This window comes from Pelophylax lessonae (genome assembly GCF_965119305.1).
Source record: "Pelophylax lessonae genome assembly, chromosome: 3".
NCBI classification, from domain to species: Eukaryota; Metazoa; Chordata; class Amphibia; order Anura; family Ranidae; genus Pelophylax; species Pelophylax lessonae.
The window spans coordinates 426,907,322-426,930,626 of NC_138770.1; the positions used below are offsets into that span (position 1 = coordinate 426,907,322).

At 40.3% G+C, this 23,305-nt stretch overlaps 1 protein-coding gene across 2 annotated transcripts in view; it reads right to left on the bottom strand.

Annotated features, from left to right (window-relative positions):
• Positions 1 to 3,685: 3,685 nt before the first annotated feature.
• The window catches only part of ARHGAP18 (Rho GTPase activating protein 18), a 216,496-nt gene continuing 196,876 nt past the window's right edge, over positions 3,686 to 23,305 (bottom strand). For both annotated transcript variants that reach the window (XM_082249091.1, XM_082249092.1), the window contains exons 9-15: positions 21,309 to 21,468; positions 17,470 to 17,552; positions 17,036 to 17,242; positions 14,723 to 14,869; positions 8,605 to 8,729; positions 6,616 to 6,677; positions 3,686 to 4,215 (exon numbers count right to left, since the gene is read on the bottom strand). In XM_082249091.1, coding sequence (XP_082105217.1) covers positions 4,121 to 4,215; positions 6,616 to 6,677; positions 8,605 to 8,729; positions 14,723 to 14,869; positions 17,036 to 17,242; positions 17,470 to 17,552; positions 21,309 to 21,468 — 879 coding nt within the window. In that variant the 3' untranslated portion in view covers positions 3,686 to 4,120. The remainder of the gene's footprint in view (positions 4,216 to 6,615; positions 6,678 to 8,604; positions 8,730 to 14,722; positions 14,870 to 17,035; positions 17,243 to 17,469; positions 17,553 to 21,308; positions 21,469 to 23,305) is intronic.

Consider the following 23,305-nt stretch of genomic DNA (forward strand, 5'->3'; position numbering starts at 1 on the left):
GCTTCAACAGTTTAAGGGTGTGCACACTTATACAACCATATTATTTTCATTTTTTTCTTCCCTCCACCTAAAAGATTTCAGTTTGTTGTTCAACTGAGTTGTACATTTTATAGGTCACAATAAAGGTAGAAAAAGTTTTGAAGTGGTTTAGCTTTGTCTTTTAGCTTTTTTTTAAAATCACAGAAACCTGATATTTTAACAGGGGTGTGCAGAATTTTTATATCCAATATTATATATATATATATATATATATATATATATATATATATATATATATATATATATACAGACAGTGGGTACGGAAAGTATTCAGACCCCCTTAAATTTTTCACTCTTTGTTATATTGCAGCCATTTGCTAAAATCATTTAAGTTCATTCTTCTTCCTCATGAATGTACACATAGCACCCCATACTGACAGAAAAACACAGAATTGTTGACATTGTTGCAGATTTATTAAAAAAGAAAAACTGAAATATCACATGGTCCTAAGTATTCAGACCCTTTGCTGTGACACTCATATTTAACTCAGGTGCTTTCCATTTCTTCTGATCATTCTTGAGATGGTTCTACACCTTCATTTGAGTCCAGCTGTGTTTGATTATACTGATTGGACTTGATTAGGAAAGCCACACACCTGTCTATATAAGACCTTTCAGATCACAATGCATGTCAGAGCAAATGAGAATCATGAGGTCAAAGGAACTGCCTGAAGAGCTCAGAGACAGAATTGTGGCAAGGCACAGATCTGGCCAAGGTTACAAAAAGATTTCTGCTGCACTTAAGGTTCCTAAGAGCACAGTGGCCTCCATAATCCTCAAATGGAAGACGTTTGGGACGACCAGAACCCTTCCTAGAGCTGGCCGTCCGGCCAAACTGAGCTATCGGGGGAGAAGAGCCTTGGTGAGAGAGGTAAAGAAGAACCCAAAGATCACTGTGGCTGAGCTCCAGAGATGCAGTCAGGAGATGGGAGAAAGTTGTAGAAAGTCAACCATCACTGCAGCCCTCCACCAGTCAGGGCTTTATGGCAGAGTGGCCCGACGGAAGCCTCTCCTCAGTGTAAGACACATGAAAGCCCGCATGGAGTTTGCTAAAAAAACACCTGAAGGACTCCAAGATGGTGAGAAATAAGATTCTCTGGTCTGATGAGACCAAAATAGAACTTTTTGGCCTTAATTCTAAGCGGTATGTGTGGAGAAAACCAGGCACTGCTCATCACCTGTCCAATACAGTCCCAACAGTGAAGCATGGTGGTGGCAGCATCATGCTGTGGGGGTATTTTTCAGCTGCAGGGACAGGACGACTGGTTGCAATCGAGGGAAAGATGAATCCGGCCAAGTACAGGGATATCCTGGACAAAAACCTTCTCCAGAGTGCTCTGGACCTCAGACTGGGCCGAAGGTTTACATTCCAACAAGACAATGACCCTAAGCACACAGCTAAAATAACGAAGGAGTGGCTTCACAACAACTCCGTGACTGTTCTTGAATGGCCCAGCCAGAGCCCTGACTTAAACCCAATTGAGCATCTATGGAGCGACCTAAAAATGGCTGTCCACCAACGTTTACCATCCAACCTGACAGAACTGGAGAGGATCTGCAAGGAGGAATGGCAGAGGATCCCCAAATCCGGGTGTGAAAGACTTGTTGCATCTTTCCCAAAAAGACTCCTGGCTGTATTAGATCAAAAGGGGGCTTCTACTAAATACTGAGAAAAGGGTCTGAATACTTAGGACCATGTGATATTTCAGTTTTTCTTTTTTAATAAATCTGCAACAATGTCAACAATTCTGTGTTTTTCTGTCAGTATGGGGTGCTATGTGTACATTCATGAGGAAGAAGAATGAACTTAAATGATTTTAGCAAATGGCTGCAATATAACAAAGAGTGAAAAATTGAAGGGGGTCTGAATACTTTCTGTACCCACTGTGTATATATATATATATATATATATATATATATATATATATATACACACACACACACATATGCAGTAGATAGAGGATGTCAGGAACTTTCTCTTTGAAACACAAACTTAGAATTAGAATAATAAGTAAATGCTTGCTAATAAACAGGTCATGTGACATTTCAATATTGAAAAGAAAAGTTCAAAATAGGATACAGCTTATGTCTTTTTATTATTTTGTACAGCCATTGATACCTGGCAAATATGACACATGAATATTTTCAAATATATATATATATTTATATACATAAAAACAAAAATATGCACTTTCTATAAAAAAAAAAAAAAAAAAAATCTACAACAATTCCTTCATTTATTTGCCTTGAGGTAAAATTATAATAGGAGTATGTTGGAAATAAAGACCAACTTTATTTAACGTTCCAACATAAAAACTAAAGCATATTAGTGCTTTACATAAGTAAAAAGTAATTTGAACATTGCCCACTGGCTGTCTCTCACATGATCAATAGATTCACTGACGCTTGAAAATGGCTACACGGAATACACTTATTAATGCAGAGATTATTTTATAGTGAACCTGCCCTCACAAAATATGAAAAAAGGCAGCATTAATATTGAATAAAAAGTGTCCTAAAGATGGTTAAGGCATGTGTACTACAATGTGGGGGTGGAGTGGGGCTGTACTTAAAGTGACCCTGACAACAAAGAATCACTTGTAACTAAAACCATACCTGTACCATTTTGGCAGCCTGTATCTTGAGATGCAGCTGCTTTGCTGCTCCCTGGCAGCTGCAAGATTTATGTAATACCTGCCTCCCCAGCTATACATTGAAGCAGGACTTGAGATGGCGGAAGGAATCACAGATGTATTGGAGGAAGCATGTATTTTATTATAAATCCGACTGAATACTTACAGCAAAGAAGATGAGCTTCAAGACCCAGTCACCAGAAAGGTATGTTTCTCCTTCATTTGGCAGGTATGGTTTGGGGCTGAGAGGGTTACTTGAGAGTAAACCTGCTACAAGTCTGGGTAACTTAACCTAAGCATATGATCAAAAAAATACCTTACCAATGGTTAACTTCAATGAAAACCCTATTACACAAAATAAGTACCTAAGTTCAAAGATATAAGAAACAAAATTTATGTACAAATCTCTATTTTTCTTTAAAAGTTGAACTTGGACCTATCACCTTGCCCATCCTGAGCACCCTTTTACTGGGAAGGACAGTCTCACGAAAAAATAGAGAAACTTAAGGGCAGAGCAAATTGCAGGGGATACATTTGCCCCTATGTTCAGCTGCCCATATCCCTGCATCTAGCCATTGTTTTCATATCCATTCTTCATTGGTTTAGGATTATGCTTTTTAAATTTAATGCTCAGTTTCAATACCCCAGTCACAGGAGGTACTCACGTAAACCAAAGGCTTCATGTACAATAGCAACTCCTAAACTTGAGTTTAGGAGCTTTTGCCATTTTTTTGCCAAAGCTCATAAACTCGGTTCCATAAAAGCCTATGTGTCAATATACACATAGGCTTTTAGCAGAGTTTAGGAGTTGCCACGGTTAGGAGAGCTTCAACCTCCCTCTCCTGAACGTGGAAGAATCGCGTTCAGGATAAGAACATTTTGACTACTGGGAGCGGGAAAGCACAAAACGAGGCAAAACTGCGCCGCGATTTTACATTTTCCCATGGCAAATGTAGACATGGTATACATGAAGCCTTAGACGAAAATCAATATTTGCACAAAACATGTTCTCCAGGTGGAGGGGCTTTTTGGGATCACCTAGGAACTATTAAACAAAAACACATGGTATGTTTTAGCACCTTATGGCACCAGCTATACCATGGAATGATGGTTTAGTTAATATGTATTAAGGAGGTTTAAGTATTTACAAATATTTCTCCATGCATACATTTAAATACAAATTTTCAATATGGTAGAAAACATAATAGCTATGTAGTCTTCAAAGACGAGTTCCCAGTGTCAATAATATTAAGGGGACTGGGAAATTATTGGCAGTAAAAGTGGTTAGCCATTCACTTCCATTACCATAAATGTCTTTTTTAAATAAACATGGAAGTTACAATAGGCAACTTATTACAACAAACAGATATTATATATCTTGGTAAGTCTTGTTCTCAGGTCGTTATGACGCTTTCTTGAAGCTGAATGAGTTTTTCTTTCCATTCAGGTCATTCTTTGGGCTTCGGCTTTATAACCCATTCAGCTTGAGGGTTAAGTTGAGAAAGATCTTTCATATATGTAGTATCTTCTAGACAGCGTTCACCTAGCGTTACATACAAACAACACAACAAAGTGATTGAACAGGAAACAAAACCTTTAAAACAGTGGTATTTCATTGCTTAAGAAACAGGTAAATTCCATCAGAATGCTTAAAAAAAAGGTTTCCCATCTCCATTAGAAAGAAAAAACTGAGTATGCTCCATCTGATTTATTAAAACTGGAGAGAGCAATATCTGCTCCATAAAGACATGGATGATCGAATTTGGGGTGGAGGAACTTGACCTTTAGAATTAATAAGAGTGGAGACTGCGAGCCAGGCCTTCTAGTCCAACATCAGTGCCCGACCTTACAAATGCTTCTGGACGAATAGTAAACATTCCCATAGACACACTTCTAAACCATGTGACAAGCTTACCCAGAAGAGTTGAAGCTGCAAAAGGCCATCAAATTTCATGTGCGTATAAAGGCAGGTGTCTCAATACTTTTGACAATATAGTGTATCTGACCATGTATTTTCTTGTATCTGAAAACACACTACAGGTCTATAGGGCATGTTAGTTACTCAGCTGGGCTGGGTAAAGCGGAAGCACCACTGATCTGCTCCCATTAACATTCACAACGGCCATTCTTCTTGTGATCATTTCATCTAGATGACTGGTTAATTAGAAAAATAAGGTCTGTGAATCACAATCAAAATTGTTACACCACACCTTCTGTAATCCTCATCTTCTTGTTTTCTGTTGACCTTTGCAATCTGATTTGCTTATTATCCCATTTCTTCTCCTGGTATATTCTGATTACACTTTGTATTCCTAGAATAATACTACCTACCTAATAATAATAATAATAATAATAATATATATATATATATAATAAACAAGCAAAAAATTGGGGGAGCAAACCCTGAACATGTATATCTAAAGCCGGTGCAGCTATGGACCAAGCAACATGTTTATTAAAAAAGAATAGCGCAACCATGCAAAAGAAATGACTATTAAATATGGAGACAATCCATGAATAAAAATGGGGGTTTAGTCCCACCATATGGCCATATCGTGCTCAAGCCCACCACTGCGTCAAAGTACCCCATTATCAGTGGGTCCTACACTATCCATAGAAAAGGGGTGAATCCAGCCTCTCCAACCCTTGGAGACAACACTCCTTGCTGGGATGGATGTGCTAATGCACTACAAAGGACTCCTCCTGTATCTACTTGATGGTGGACTCTGATAGAGTACAGGTGTGTGTGGGGGGTGGGATGCTCAACCTCAGAAGTCTGGTCAGACCGAATACATAATAAACAAGCAAAAAATTGGGGGAGCAAACCCTGAACATGTATATCTAAAGCCGGTGCAGCTATGGACCAAGCAACATGTATATTAAAAAAGAATAGCGCAACCATGCAAAAGAAATGACTATTAAATATGGAGACAATCCATAAATAAAAATGGGGATACAGGATCAAGTAGATACAGGAGAAGTCCTTTGTAGTGCATTAGCACATCCATCCCAGCAAGGAGTGTTGTCTCCAATGGTTGGAGAGGCTGGATTCACCCCTTTTCTATGGATAGTGTAGGACCCACTGATAATGGGGTACTTTGACGCAGTGGTGGGCTTGAGCACGATATGGCCATATGGTGGGACTAAACCCCCATTTTTATTTATGGATTGTTTCCATGTTTAATAGTCATTTCTTTTGCATGGTTGCGCTATTCTTTTTTAATATACATGTTGCTTGGTCCATAGCTGCACCGGCTTTAGATATACATGTTCAGGGTTTGCTCCCCCAATTTTTTGCTTGTTTATTATGTATTCGGTCTGACCAGACTTCTGAGGTAGAGCATCCCACCCCCCACACACACCTGTACTCTATCAGAGTCCACCATCAAGTAGATACATGAGGAGTCCTTTGTAGTGCATTAGCACATCCATCCCAGCAAGGAGTGTTGTCTCCAAGGGTAAGAGAGGCTGGATTCACCCCTTTTTTATGGATAGTGTAGGACCCACTGATAATGGGGTACTTTGACGCAGTGGTGGGCTTGAGCACGATATGGCCATATGGTGGGACTAAACCCCCATTTTTATTTATTGATTGTCTCCATATTTAATAGTCATTTCTTTTGCATGGTTGCGCTATTCTTTTTTAATATATATATATATATATATATATATATATATATATATATATATATATATATATATATATAAATAAATACCATAGTCTCAAATGGATGACATGCCTATTGAATTATGTTTTAGTTAAATTACTAGCTTAATTGTTTATTTATATATAGTTTATTATCTGTTGTAATCTAAACAGTAGTGATTGACTTTGGCTGCCTATAGTATTTAAAATCCGCAGTAACTTGGTAAATGTTAATTTTGTTTTCAAAACACAAAAAAAATAAAAAAATAAGACACAATCATACTAAATAGAACTTACCAATATTCCCCCCAATTTCATATAAACTAACTTCTTCTCTTGTCAGAGTCATTGATGAACCACTGCCAAGAAGAAAAAAAAATAGCATTATAATTTTAGATTTACTAACCTCATTCTCTAAAAAGATATTTTAGTTGAAGACCAACAACATTTTGAAAGTATATTTAAAGTCGCTCTAAATCAGGGATGGCGAACCTTGGCACCCCCAGATGTTTTGGAAATATATTTCCCATGATGCTCATGCAGTGTAGCTGAGCATCATGGGAAATGTTGTTCCAAAACATCTGGGGTGCCAAGGTTAGCCATCACTGCTCTAAATGTTAGTATAGATCTTATGAAGTGTCTTAAGGCTCAGTTCACCCCTGCCCACAGTCTTCGGGCTGGTTGTGGGTGCAGAAATCACACCTGTTGCCAAATCCGCAACCACCTGCAGCCAAATTGTGCTGCTCTTACAAGTCACATGGGGCCGCCATTTATTCTGAATGGTACCCATACACATCTCAGCCCGCATCGCATTGGCCGGAACAGCAGGGAAATCGCATGGTCATTAAGACCACACTGTCTTCCTGTGGCGGCATTTTCAAAAAAATGTGATTGCAGCTTTTCCTGCGGGAAACATGACCACAGCAGTCCATTGAAATGAATGGGCTGCTGTGCCTGAGCAAATGCGAGCCTTATGACCCCTAATATTGTGAACTGAGCCCTAATGTGCACTACAATTTGTCTGATTGTAAGATTAACAGCTACAGGGTTCCCTAAGTTTTTAAATTATAAAAACTTCTCCCATGGTCGAAAGCTTGGTCCCTCCCTCTCCCTGCCACCAATGATATGGATTGCTTTACTGACCTGTAGGTAAGGTGCAGAAGGTGGGAGGCTGTCAACCATGGGAGGTGGTTATAATTTTTTTCATACCTGAGCACCTTTAGATTCAGGTTAAAGTTACAGGTGTCTAATCCACAAGTTAGAGCATTTTGCTAAACAATGATCTACCTTTCTTGATTGAGGAAGCATGCCATGGGAGGTGGTTGTAATTTTTTTCATACCTGAGCATCTTTAGATTCAGGACTCCAAGGACCTCAAAAAGGAAATATGGGAAGCACTTCGCCACCCATGTCAGTCAAAAGGTGAAGTGTTCTGCTCATTGTCATACCCTCCACTCTTCTTAGGCACTCCCCGTTCTGCTCATTGTCATACCCTCCACTCTTCTTAGGCACTCTCCATCATACTCAACATACTTCTTTCATGCACATACTGCCCACTGTCATACCCTCTGCACATAATGCTCCATAATACCCTTCCCACCCCTCTCCAGAACATACGGTACCTCCAAAAACCCTCTGCTCTGCTTTCCTGTACAATCTGCCCACTGTCATGCCCTCCACTCCCCCCCAGTTTTCTAAACATATTGGCCACTGTCATACCTTCTGTACACCTAATCTGCACATACTGCCCACTGTCAATCCATTCACATCATTATCCAGTATATACTGTTTACTAAGACTTCTTTAACATTTCCTGCACGTGCCTTTCTTGTCATACCCTCTACACGCCTCCTGAACATATTTCCTCCTCTCCTACCCTCTGTGCTCATCTCCTGCACATACTGCCCACCGTTATACCCTCTACGTCCCTCTTCCAAACATATGGCCTACTGTCATACTTTCTGCACTTATCTCCTAAACATACTAAACAATGCCAAACCCTCAGCACTCCTCCCTGGCACATACTGCCTGCATTCATTCCATTTACATTTTTATCCAGACATTACTTAAACATTGTTATACCCCAAACCTTTTACCCTTTCTGCATTGGGTACACTTGCTAGTGTTACCTAAACCCAAACAAAGAGATAAACACCCATGATAGGAGACATCTTGTATATTAAGCAAGCTATTGCATGTAGGCACATTTAAAAACAGCAAAATATGAAAATACATTAGCCCAATCACAGATACAAAAGTTAAAGCATATTGCTAAACAATTATATACCTTTCTTGATTGAGGAAGCGTGCTAGAATGTCGCCTGCTTTTAAATCTTCTGTCAGTTGTACCGCCATAGAAACTTTGGAAAACTGAGGAGCTTGTACCCGTATGAATCCCTGAGGTTTATCATTCTAAGAAAAAAAAATACATACTTAACACTTTTTGGAAAGTCAATCCTGTAAAAACACCTTTTTCATTTATTATACTCACTTACTGCTTTAATACAATATAGATATATCTTTAGCCAAAAAAAAAAAATCCCCCTCAGCTCTACTTCTAAATTAAAAAAGAAAAAAAATAATAAAGAATTTAGACTTTGTTAGAAAGTTTTCTTAGCCTTATGTTTACAGGTGCTCAGGTCTTCACATGCAGACCCTGAGAAGTGACAGTCATAAGAAAAGAAAGGCAGTCCTATTCAATAGTTCAGTGACGTTGGGGCAAATCCAGATCATTCACAAGGCAACCTAAGCAGAAGCCTAGGGCCTGGTGGATGTCCAGGGGGACCAATTACAACTTTTATGCTTCAGCAGTAAACCAAGAGTTTGCATAGTTGGTCAAGGCTATGTATCGGCCTGTCACTTCACAAGGTAAGATGAATTTGTAGGCAGTTGGCATCTGATGTGGTGGGTCATGTCAGTAAGGAGAATTCAAAAGGGGTGGCTTCTCTTTGCGATCTGTACCAATGTAAATCAAAGGAATGGGGAGGGAGAACATAGCTGCAACCTTGTCTTGAACCCAATTCTGCCTTAATCAACTCTCTATGGCCTGCAGCCAATCATGTAGGTAATCATTGATGCTATTTATTAACAGTAGTGAACTTGAGAGTTATTCTCTACCCAGATTCTCAGAGGAGCCTGCACATGTGCAGTTATGGGCTTTATCATTTTGCTGGTTTTACATCTTTTTGCAGTATATCACTTTTGGACTCCAGCAGTGAATTATTCCAGCATGGTTCCTGTAGGGTGGTGTCCTCCTGCACATGCCTGAGCCTTCATTTCCAAATTCATTCTCCATAACATACATTAGAAATTCAACAGACAAAGAGGGACAACCTCATTTCTACTAAAGCAGGTATGCAAACCTAGGTACTAAGGCAAAGAGAACACCCTATCAAAGTCCCCAGGTGAGAAGTATAAAACAACCAGTGACTTAATTCCCCCTAATCTATGAAAAATTAAAATGCCACTTCTAGATATTCTGCCCAATTAATAATGAACCAAGTAAAGCAATGTGACAGCGCTTTCTCCCACATGGTTCATACATACCTAGATGCTTTGATTAAATAAAAAAAAATCAAAACAAAAATAGCAGACTGGTACATATGCAATGCATTTTTGGAAGCAGTCTAGAAAACGCTGTATGATTTTAAAAAAATACGGAGTTTTAGCTTTTATTTTATCTTAACGGATGTATATAGGACCGAGATATAATTATTTATGAGCTGTGTTTTTTGAGTGGCTACCATTTTTGGGATTTTACATTTTTTTTTTTTTTTAACAATATGGTGAGCAATAAACATCTTTGTATTTTTATATAATACATTTGCAATTTCTGGGTACCTTAAACATCTGCCTTGGTCTTCCTTGTTCCCCTTCCCTCCCACCCATTTTTTTCCTTATTTTTTATTCCTATAATCATAAAATGTGGTACCAGCAATTAAGGCACACAGTATTTTGCATTTTGATTTCGGAGTTTTTATACTCATTATTATTATACAGGATTTATATAGCGCTGACAGATTACGCAGAGTTTTACAAGTTAAGGGTAGACAGTACAACTACGATACACTTTAATACAGTAGGAATCAGAGGGCCCTGCTTGTTAGCGCTTACAATCTAAAGCCCCGTACACACGTACCGATCGTCGGCCGAACGATCGGCCGTCTTTTGTCCAGGGCTGTCGTGTCTGTTGAAAACTGCAAAAGACTGCACACGAATTTTGTCGGCCAACAACAGCCGACTGCAGAAGTGATGTCATGTGATGGTTAACTTTCCTGGTCTTTTTTCTTTTCTGAGCATGCCCAGTCTTGCAAATCTGCTGTCTGCGGCCGAATTCTGTACTGACTGGCGAACAATCGGCCGTTCTGGTGTTGGCCAACAAAAATTTTAATGCTTGCACGACAGATTCTTTTCGGCCGAAAGTGCGCTGTCGGCTGTCGGAAGCATCATACTAACAAGCCTACAATCGGCCGATCGGTCTTCGGCCGAATCTTTACGGCCGACAATCGGTACGTGTGTACGGGCCTTTAGAGATAACATTTTTAACAAAAGTTAAGTGCATCATCCAGCAATTATCCACACATATAGTAGTACACAAATATAAAATAAAACATGATAGTGTACCATTACCAGTGCATGGGGCTAAAATAATGTATGCAAGTATATAAAAGCTTTCTCTTCTTCAGAGTTATATACAAAAACTTAAAACCCATTCCTAAAACATTCCACTAGAGGGCATGAAATACACACAGTATTCAACTGAACAGGCTAACGCGTTTGTTGGACTAGATGTAGTGATATAAAGGTAATTTAATAAAAAAAAAAAAAAAAAAATAGCATTTCAAGATTAATACATTTCCCCACAAAAAGACAGATAAAGTTTTTATTTCTTTGCAAAGGTATGAATTAAATAGACTGAATATCCAGAATCTACAAAAGATCTACAAATTCTACTTGCTTTTAAATTGAATATTCAGTAATTGCATTGACCAAACAATGCACTGCTAACATGCTACATCAGGTACCAAATAGAATATATAGTGTGTGTGTTAGAGGAATATTAAAATGAATTGGAGGAAGCATGTTTTTGTAGTGAGAAATGAGGAGTATTTTATGATGGAAAACTGTACAAGTCTGCCGGGAGTCTCTTAGGGTTTCCTGTCCCTGGTACTTGCATGATTGCTGTATCTATTCACTGCCTAGATCTAATATGCGACTTCCACAGACAAAAGAAGAAGTCGTGCATGATAGCAGATAAGATCTAATCCTGGTTGCTGGTGTATGTATAAAGCCTTTTATAACTGGCTACAAATAGGAAGACAGCCTTTTCACTTTGCTTCATTGACATATACTGTATCTTCTCATTGTGAATCTTAAACTGGCATCGGTTATACCTGCTTTGCTACTTGAAGCACGATCTGTGTTCGGATCGCTCTTCAGAGAGCAATAGACAGGCAGGGAGGCCTTTTATTGCCTGCTCTTCACTTCTTTTAAGCCCCAAAATACCAGACAACCGCATGCATTATGTGCGGTTGTGGAGTGGTTGCAGTGCGGCCCCATTCAGTTGAATGAGTCACGCTCCACAGCAGATAAAGCTTCACTGCCACGGCATGTGTCCACCTCTGACCCCTCTCTCAGCAGAAAAAAAAAGAAGCAGTTAAAAAACACAGCTCAACTGCCCCTCCCCTCATATCACAAGTTTAATTAATGCACCTATTGTGTTAGGATTTTTGATGCAATTATGGCGCATATTTAACGTGTTTACATCATATTTAATGGCTACATAGTTTAGCCTGTTTAAAAAAAAGACATCCAGTTCAACCAATTACGCTTCCCAGGCAACTGCTCTGTGTTGGTTTTCTATTGTATGGATCATCTTGGCTAGCATTGTTTTCTAAATGCATTTCAAAGCACTGTAAACGCCATAGGGGTGTTTGTGGCACATTTGCAGTGCGTTTGCACAGCGTTTACATTGACATTAATGGAAGCGTTTTGGAGCAGTAAATTCTGCCAAATTACATATATCGGGTCAATTTAAAACAATGCAAAGTGATGCAAACATAACCACGTATACATTGGCCACTGCAATGAATACAATTTGACAGGCCTTCATAGGGCTTCAAAAACACCCATGAAATGTCTGCTTTGGAAGCAAGTGTAAACTTAGCCTTGAGACCCGTTTACACTTTAGCATTTTGTTACTGCATGTACATTAATGTGACAACACACCGCAACAGGGGCATGGCCCTTTATTTTAAATATATCTTTATGTAGTGGTGTTTTGCAGATCAGGTGCTTTGCCGACATCTGTAATAGTGTGCTGGATTAAACCACAGTGCACAGCGCCATGGAACATTGCCATGGTATCACACACATTACTGCAGTGCAAAAATAGGCCCTTAGAGGAAGTTTATTTTTTATTCTCATACTTCAGTGCTCTATTCTGGCAAAAGATAGACGACAACCACACATTAAAAGTGTCCTCCTTTGGTAGTAGTGATGGTCTGACCAGGACATTAGGATTCCGGATTAAGTGGAGCAACATGGTGCCTGTTGGACTATGCAGTCATATTTAGACACCTTATACCACTGTTATAATAATAGGAAAATGGATTTAAAATTATGGAAATTGGTATCCCTCTCTAGTTGATTAAATCCAATGATGTGTGTATTAAAGATGCTAATATACCGCAAAAAGTATAGAAACTAGAATCTATATTCACATGGGCATCATATTAAAGAAATTGTTATATATATATATATATATATATATATATATATACACATACATATACATAAAAAAATAAATAAAATTACGGACAGCCTGTAAATTTCAGCCCGTAAATGCCCGTTACGGGCATCGATGCCTGCAAAAAAGATGGCTGCGGGCCAACAGTGTAACTGCGCATGCGACCTTTCGACACCTGCTAGGTTCGGGAAAGTTCGTACAAGCTTGGCCGGGTGCATGCGCAGTTATGTAATGGTGCCGCCTAGCGCCATTTCTGAATAACAGCCACTCTTTTTTAGTGGCGCCTCGCCACAGCAGAGGAAGAGGAAGGACATTCATGTGAGTGAGGGGGCAGAGGGCGACATTACTGCAGTGTAAAGCTGTGATACTGGACACTGATGTGCCTGTGGAGAGGTGAAAGGGGCACATGAGAAGGACACTGATGTGAAGAAGTAATATGAAGGGGGGACATAGGAAGAAACTACTGTGAGGGGGTGAGGAGGAGACATCCATTTCCGCGTAGCCTCTGACCACCTCCTGTACCAGGTCTGCAGTCTGACCACCTCCTGTACTATGTCCGCAGTCTCTGACCACCTACTGTACCATATTTGCAGTCTCTGATCGTCTCCTGCACCATGTCCAAAGCCTCTGACCACCTCCTGTACCACATCTGCAGTCCCTGACCGTCTCCTGTATTATGTCCGCAGTCTCTGACCACCTCCTGTACCATATCTGCAGTCTCTGACCACCTCCTGTACCATGTCTGCAGTCTCTGACCACCTCCTGTACCATGTCTGCAGTCTCTGACCACCTCCTGTACCATGTCTGCAGTCTTTGGCCACCTCCTGTACCATGTCCGCAGTCTTTGACCATCTCTTGTATCATGTCTGCAGCCTCTGACCATCTCTTGCATCATGTCCGCAGCCTCTGACCACCTCCTGTATCATGCCCGCAGCCTCTGACCACCTCCTGTATCATGCCCGCAGTCCGACCATCTCCTGTATCATGCCTGCAGCCTCTAACCATCTCTTTTATTATGTCCGCAGCCTCTGACCACCTCCTGTACCATGTCCACAGCCTCTAACTATCTCTTGCATCATGTCTGCAACCTCTGACCATCTCTTGTATCATGCCTGCAACCTCTGACATTCTCTTGTCTTTGAGCGCATGTCTGCAGTTTCTGAGGGGGGGGGTGGAGTCTGGAGAGGAGAGTCAAGAGTGAGAGCGTCACCCGAATGGGGGTCATGGGAGAAGTCATAAGTGTGGGGAATGTGGAGTGGAGACTATAGGACAAGACCAGTGCCCCCAAGCTGGAGCCATCTGACTGAGCCTGCACGGTGCAGGCCCTTTACCCCAATCTGTGGTCAGCTGAGTACGCTAGCAATAATCGTAAGAGAATCTGGGAGGCTGGTACAATTCAGCCTGTCCATAAACTGCTTGAATCTCGGCTGGTTCCTGCTGAACCAGCCGAGATTCGAACAGTGTATGGCCGGCCTTTGTTTATACGGCTCTTTCAGGAAAACAGACAAAGATGAGAAATACAAAAACATTTCTCAGAAAATGCAGCAGGACAATTACAATATACCAATGAAAGCATACTTCATAGCCATTGTAGAATTGTAAAACATACAGTGCAAAGGATGCAGACTCATCTCTATTTCATTTATACAATACTCACATCAGCAAGGCTTTTTTCTGCCTTTTCAGACTTCTCTCGGTCATATGCCATCCTTTTTAAAAGTTTCTTCACAGCCTTTTCCTTGACATTTTTCTTTTGACTGACAATGTTATGTTGCCTTACTTGTGCAACAAGGAACTTTGGAATCTGTGTATGAAAAATAAACTATTATTTTGTATTCAGTCAGTTACAAAATGGCACATACACCAGGAAAATGAAAAAAAAAAAAAAAAAACTTAACATAGAAGCTATGAACAATTATTTTTCTTATCTGTCAATAGTCAAATTAGCTTAATAATGCAAGACTCAACTATTATTTGTGGTTTATACAAGGTTATGTTTAGTCAGTGTGAGCAATTCTATGTCTGGAACCATTAAATAAAGTATATGTAAAACCTAAGTGCCGGTTCACACTGAAGCGGCACGACTTAGGGGGCGACCTGTGAAGTCGCGTGCACCGCGACTTAGGCACGACTTGCACGGACTTCATAAAATGAATGTCTATGCAGGTCGCCCCGAAGTAGTACAGGACCCTTTTTCTAAGTCGGAGCGAGTTGTGTCGCTCCTATTAGAACCGTTCCTGTACTACACTATGGGACGCGACGATGCGTGATTTGTCAGGTTGACCAAGTCGCCTGACAAGTCGTACTAGTGTGAATGGACACTAACTGTATTACACAGAGTTTGCTAAAGGACTGGGTTTCATAAACACCTGCCTTTGTTTCAACTTGTGGGCCCCATTCACACCAGAGTGTTTTTGTAGGGCAAACCTAATAAAAATACACTCAGCATTGAAAATCTCATTGTTTTTTATGGTGCCTGTTGCTTGAAAAAGTACAGGAGCCTCATCTTCAGGCAAATTTGGGGCATTTTTGGCCCCACAGAGTTCACCTAAGTTCACCTTTGGGAAAATGTAACATGTTCCCAATGCTGAAGCCACTGCTTGATTCTCTCCTCCCCCCCCCCCCATACTAGCTGCCTGTTTTTTAAACCAGTGCGGCTGTGTGGGGCTCGGCCCACACAGCTGAGTCATTTGTTCATAGAGCTCTGTGTATGATTGAACTACAAGTCCCGACATCCTTTGTGGATGTTGGCTTGTAGTTCTCAATGAACTACCACGGAGCTGTGTAGTTCATGGATTCTTCCTGTCAGTGTATCTGCTTGCCCATAGGGGATGTACGGGTATACAGAATAACTGACAGATCTGCAGGAGACCAGCATAGCACCACCGATCTGCTAATCCCTAGGGGCAATGCTTTACAAACTCAAACTCAAAAAAAAAATACCAATACCTGCAAAAAAAAAAAAGTGCATTCATATTTTTTTTTCTTTTTAAGTGAATTTATGCTTTAAGCTTTGACAAAAAAAAAGCTTTGACAAAAAAAAAAAAAAAAAAAACTAGAAGCCGATTGGTTTCTATGCAGAGCTGCACCAGATTTCACACTCTCCAGTTTTAGTACTCAACCCCTGACTCTATTTAAGCCCCAGCTGTCATACCCATTTTGCCTGTGTGCCACTACCGGTTGGGACCATGTAAACTTTTAATTTTGTGTTTGCATTAGCTAGTCATTTTTTCTGTACGTAGGGATGAAGGGAAGAACATCAATTAGAGCTAAGCTAGACAAGCATTAAACTGGTCCTTGAACAGGGGGTGGTACACCTTGTTAATGCTGAAATCATTAGAAAGCAGGACTGTTAAAGCTAAAATGACTGACTTTCAGATCAGAGTTGTTCTTACATTGGAAACCCAGAGTAATAACGGAAGGAAAATGCCATTCTCAGAGTAATGTCTGGATCTTACATTTAAGACATCATGCTGAATAAAGCTTTAATTGGTTTTTGACCTGTTCTCTTAAGACCTCGTTCACACTAAATGCGGGTTTGAAATCATGCAAGTTCAGCTGAACTTGCACGATTTTAAACCCACATTTAAGTGCCTGATCAGGGGCAATTTGAATGACATCTGTGCAGGGTTCATTCACAGATGTCTATTGAAATCATCCCCCAAGTCGCCAAAAGTAGTGCAGGAACTACTTTTGGAAATCGGTATGGCCATGCAAAGTCGGCGTCGCACCGGTTGGGACAGTGCCGTTGCCAGCAATAGGCTGCGATTTGGCATGTCAACTGGCATGTCAAATCGTGCTGATGTGAACAGGGGCTAAATGTGCTGGTGTGCAGGTGGCAGGCCCTCTTAAATATTTGGGTGTATTATAACAAAAGCTGTAATTTTAATGTCCTTTTACCATTCTGTCATACTGCCATTTTTTATAGAGAAAGATTATGACAGCACGTTCTCTCCGATTATCCACTTACTGTCCAAAGGAGTTTCTGGTATTTGATCATGAAAAGCATGATGGAAGCTGTCCGGGCCGCACTGGTTACAGCGCCTTGATCTACACCTTTTAAAGAGGAGGTATGGTCAGTGAAGAGATTAGGAGCCATTATCATGGCAACGTTCTTCAGAGTCATTTTGTTCTGCTCTCTGTGATCCACAACCTTCTGAAGGAATTCAAGCAAAGCCTAAAAACAGGACACAAAGGACATTTTACATTCAGCATAACAGGATCAAGTTTATCCATGTACTTTCAGTTACACAGTTTTAGAGAATGGATCTATTGTTAACAACTCCAACCCACTGTCAGCTTTAAAATGCATCCACAAACAAATGGGATATTTCACATTTACAAAAGAGCACACATTGCTACACAGAAGAATGTGCAATAAATAAAAAAAATGAAAAAACCGACCTTCAGGGCGTCACGGTGAACATCAGGCAGCAGAATGACCAGAAGATTCAGAGCTTGGAGTCTATGCTTTTTTGTTGGGAGGTCTGTAAGTAACAAAAAGCACCATACTAAATATAGAGTCAAGAAGCATAAATACAACTAGACAAGACGCAATCCCTGCCAATGACAGCACAGAAATCGCATTTGCCACAAATTTAAATCTGGTACATCACGCAGGTTAAGGTGCATCTATTACCAAACTGCTATACAAAACAGTATACAACACTTTAAAGCTTCCAACCCAATTCTGATGTGAATGGGAACTGCCTCTGTCCATCTAGGGCAGGGGTGCTCAACCTGTGGCCCTCTGAGCCCTCTGATGTGGCTTCTTGACCTCAAACCAGAAAAGCACACTTCTATTATTTTCTGCGAGTTTTGTATGCTTTCTGAAGGTACACCGAAACTCCTGAATGCAGGAGTTTTGGTGCACTTTCAGAAAGTGCATCACACCCACAAGATATAATAGAAGTTAATGGCGAAGCACAGCTAACCAACAGGAAAGCCACAGGTGCACTGCGGTGAAAGCAGCCTTATAGGGGGCTCAGTAATGGCTTGTTTAAATATGCAGTTTGAGGGGGGGGGGCAGTAAAACACCATAGGTAAGATATGTTTTTATCACACCTCCCTCACCCACTGGTGTAATGTCAGGGACTGCAATGAGAAAAACCCTGCCCCATAAAGCAGCAGGCCCATGCGGTCATATTCTGTTTAACATTTGGACAGGAAGGACGGCATATACAAGAAATTATCCTTTCCATTTTCCATCTGCAACCACTGAAATCTGGTTTTCCATAATTCAGCGGCTGCATGAAGAAAATGTTCATTATACTATTTAAAATAAAAAATTATATAAAATCTAGAAAATTTAATGTCATTGTGGCCCTCGACCGGTTACCAAATCACTTAAGTGGACCTTGCTCTTCAAAAGGTTGAGCACCCCTGATCTAGGGGGATTTCCCTTCACTTCCTATCTTGGAGATACAACTGTAAATAAGAAGAATATTCTCCAAAATGAACAGAATTCCTATTGTACAAGTTGTCACAGGAGCAAAGGTCAAATAGGGTCAATCTCCCTAGCAAGAAGGTCGCAATAAAAACTTGACAGGTGGTCTAACGAAAAAAAACACTAAATATAATATTGCCTTTGCATACACTTTGATAGTGTTTGCAAAGTTTATGTCATGTCATTTCATTTTTTTCAATTTTAATTGCCTATGTTTAAAGCTAAAACTTTAACCAACACAATTTTTTCTGTTTTGGATAGAGTATGAAAGGGCCTCTCTCAGATCCTTTATTCAGGACAAGAAGTGATAGGAAATCTCTTCAACAAGGACATTGACAAAAACTCACTTTTAGTAGAGCAAGGATGAATTAAAACCACTCCATCCCACTTTCCTTACATAGGCAAAACAAGGATCGGAAGGTAAGGAACATCTCCCCAATGGGATGAGCAACAAAAATAAACACCTGGCAAGTTTTTTAAATTGTTCTCACTCTATCCAAATCTAAATAATGTTTTGAATCACGTTTTATTAACAAGTGCGCAGTGTTCCTTGCATAGTATTATATACTCACCGGCCACTTTATTAGGCACACCTATTCAATTGCTTGGTAACACAAATTGCTAATCAGCCATTCACATGGCAGCAACTCAATGCATTTAGGAATCTAGACGTGGTGACGAGGATTTGCTGAAGTTCAAATCAAGCATCAGAATGGGGAAGAAAGGGGATTTAAGGGACTTTGAACGTGGCATGGTTGTTGGTGCCAGACGGGCTGGTCTGAGTATTTCAGGGCCATAAGAGGGATTACTATGATGCAGTTGGCCAGCTTAACCACTTCCCACCCGCCATATAGCAAAATGACGGCTGCAAAGTGGTTAAGTTATCCTGAATGTGCGTCATACAACGTCCAGCAGGATACGCCTAGGGGGTGCGCGGTGCGACGATCGGTGTTGCAATGTGTCGCTCTGACACACCACATCTAAGATCTTGGTAAAGAGCCTATGACACATGCTCTTTACGATGTGATCAGCTGTGTCCAATCACAGCTGGTCACATTGTAACCAGGAAGTGACGTTTATCTGCTTTCCTCTATTCGCGCTGACAAGGCATGGGTAGAAAAGAGCCGATCAGCGGAGGGGGGTCTGCGCTGATAATCAGTATATTGATTATCAGTGCAGACCCACCAGGGATGCCAATCAGTGCCTATTAGAGATGCCAATCAGTGCCCATCAGTAATGCTGGTCAGTGCCTACTCATCAATGCTGTCAATCAGTGCTGCCTATCAGTGCCACCCATAAGTGCCCATCAGTGCGGCCTATCAGTGACAATCAGTGCTGCCCTTTAGTGCCACATATCAGTGCCCATCAGTGCTGCCTATCAGTGCCCATTAGTGCTGGCTATCAGTGCCACCTATAAGTGCCCATCAGTGCGGCCTATTAGTGCCCATCAGTTCCACCTGTCAGTGCCCATCAGTTCTGCATATCAGTGCCACCTATCAGTGCCCATCAGTGCTTCATGTCAGTGCCGCCTATCACTTCCCATCAGTGCTGCATATTAGTGCCTCATCATCAGTGCCGCCTCATCAGTGAAGGAGAAAACGTACTTATTTACAAAATACTATAACCGAAACAAAACTTGTCGGTCTCTTTTTATTTCTTTAGCAAAAAAATAAAAAATCCAGCGGTGATCAAATACCACCAAAAGAAAGCTCTATTTGTGGTAAATAAACAATAATAATTTTGTTTGTGTACAGATTTGCATGACCACGCATATGTAATTTGAATTGCAATAGCTCTGAAAGCTGAAAATTGGCCTGGGCAGGAAGGTGGTATAAGTGCCCCATATTGAAGTGGTTAAACATGTACTGCAATATGTGTGAACTAAAAATCTAAATTTTTCATTGCATAGTTTGCTGGAGAGGGTGTATAGCAGTGTGAAGAGGGTCCATCCAGAACAAGTAGTGTTAACATAGATTATATACATGTACAAGCCATTGGAATTTTAGCACAGGTATGCCTTTTTTTTTTTTTTTTTTTTCTTTTTTACAATAGGAAAAGGATGCATGAAAAAAAAAAAAAAAAAGCTTTGTAAGCATACATGCTGTGCATGCTTCCAGTATATACACCTCTATGTGTTATATTATAAAGGACTCTACTTATAAGATTTAGGCCCTACTGCTCCTCTTGACCTTCCCATTCAATGAATAGTTCCAAACACAGACCTCAGATCAGTGGGGGATCGTGTCCAAATGTCACAACTTGTGCTAGGCTGACTCGTGTTTTAGCCCTGTGACGAGACACAGGGTCTCCATTGTACTCCTATGAAAAAAGAGCTATGGCCAGCCAGTTCACAGGAGGATAGAGGTTATCTTTGAAATGTATATCTATAATGAAACATATAATGCTTATCTGCAAAATCAGAAATTACAGAACAAATGCTTACTGTGCATAATACAGTAATGGAATTAACTTAAAATTAACTTAACTAGTAAAATACTTGCAAAATTAGTCATATGACCTGCCATGGTGCGCTATACTCCGTGATCTGTTAATGATGTAATAAGTGACACAGTGTCGTACCGAGCAAGAGAGAATATAATAGAAGGTCCAAAGGCCCAGCTGTCAATAGCTTCATTATTCCTAGTATAAATGCCCCTTTGTTGCTTTCCTACGCTTCAAACAAAAATCAATTTCATACTACAGCGACAACTGCATCCTAAGGGTAAAATAAAATCCTCTGCTATAGGGCTACCCTACTGCATATTAAAACAGATGATTAAATTAAACATTATCTCACATTGCACAGAAAAAAAAGCTTTCATGTATTCCACAGTGAGTAATGGCAGAGGGAGCTCGCGAATGAAAAACTTTAGAAGGCTGGCAGCGTCGTGTTGTTTCACTGTATCCCAGTTGAAAGTCCCTTCATAAAACTTGGCTTCTAGTTCCTGGCACAGAGCCTGCAAACAATAAAAAGGCTGATCAGAAATAGCGCAAATGCCAAAACATTAATTATATGCACTAAAACCAGATACAAAACAACTGGCACCAAAGGCATTTATTAGATGGCTACCAACAAACGATAAAGAATTAAATCTTTTGTTAAAACATATTTCTAGATGGCATCTACAACTACAGAGACTTTTTAATGTATGCTGTCAGCCACACACCAAAAAAAAAAAAGGAGCTTTATGACTAGCATACTTGACAAAAGAGTACTGTGCAAATTTAGGAAGTTGTGGTCACCGATTTCACCCTTGCACGTAATAAACAATGTATACATCTAAAAGTCACCATTTCCTCTAGGAAATTGGAGGTTTGCAAAATGCAAAACCAAGATCAATTTATCTAGCTCCATTCCAAAAAAGCTAATTTTTTAAAAATCTTTTCAAAGTTTATGTTACTAAACGGTCTGAACAGGGTGTGATGCAGTGATAAAGATGTTTGTGGGATACAGGACATTGTGGTCACACATTATCTTCAGATCTTCAGATGAATCATCAGTTTAAGAAGAATATGCCTGATCACAGTTTCTAAGCAACCTCAAATATAGGAACTGACAACAGTGGAGCTAAATTGTGCTAATTTATGATGTTTATTTATGGAGGTCCAAGGCTCAAGGACAGGTCTGATACTTTTGGTAAAGACGTGCTTAAAGAATATGCAAACCCTCACCTTGTAAATCAACTAATTCAGCTTAAAATAGAAATTAAAGGAAAGACATTTATGTATACAGTGGATATAGAAAAGAATCACCCCCTTTTTATCGGAGGGGGGTGATCCTTTTCCAACTCAGTGATTCTGATCTTTAATTTTTTTTTTCTTTTTTTTCTGTTGGGGTTATATCTTTTACTTGGATGTTATAAGTTGCATTGAGTAAATACAGCTTAAAAAAATGCGTCTTCATTTCAGGCAGCAAAACGACAAAATGTGATTATTTTAAAAGGGGTGATTCTTTTCTATACCCAATGGACAAATAAAATTTAAAATTCTTAAGCTTACAAAAAATGGATTTTTGTAAGAACTTACCGTAAAATCCTTTTCTCTTAAGCTCATTGACAGACGTAGTCTTCTTGATTCTCAAGAGCTGGGTTATGTTGTCTCCGCAGGAGTAGGACTAGGCAGAATGACAAAAACGTTCTGGCTCCACCCTAGGGGCAGTCCCTGAGGGCATATCCTCCCTCTCTCTGCTACAGGGAATCAGTTCTGTTTAAAGCAGTACAGAGAATTTAACCCAACCCAACTCAATGATAGAGGGGCGGGTACTACGTCTGTCAATGAGCTTAAGAGAAAAGGATTTTACGGTAAGTTCTTACAAAAATCCATTTTTCTCTATCGCTCATTGACAGACGTAGTCTTCTTGATTCTCAAGAGCTGGGACATCCAGAAGCAGTGCCACAAATGAGGGGTGGGATTGACAAAATCAAATCCAATCTAGAAGGCCCAACCGGTGCCAAACTAGAAGTTTTAAAGGCTCATTATAAACAAAGAATGAGGCTAAAGAAAAATTTTTCCAACGGAAAAAAACCCTCGAGGTAGACCACTGGTCTCCTCAAATTGCGGCCTGCAAAACCTTGCGGCCAAATGAGGCATCAGACGATGCCATTACATCAACTTTATAATGTTTAGAGAAGGTATGCACCGACGACCAGGTAGCCGCCTTGCACACCTGGACCACTGACGCCTGATGGCGAAAGGCCCATGACGCACTAAGTGCCCGAGTGGAGTGCGCCTTAACAGGGAACGGGGGCTCCCGACCCTTAATAGAATAAGCCTGCACTACCGTCTGTCTGATCC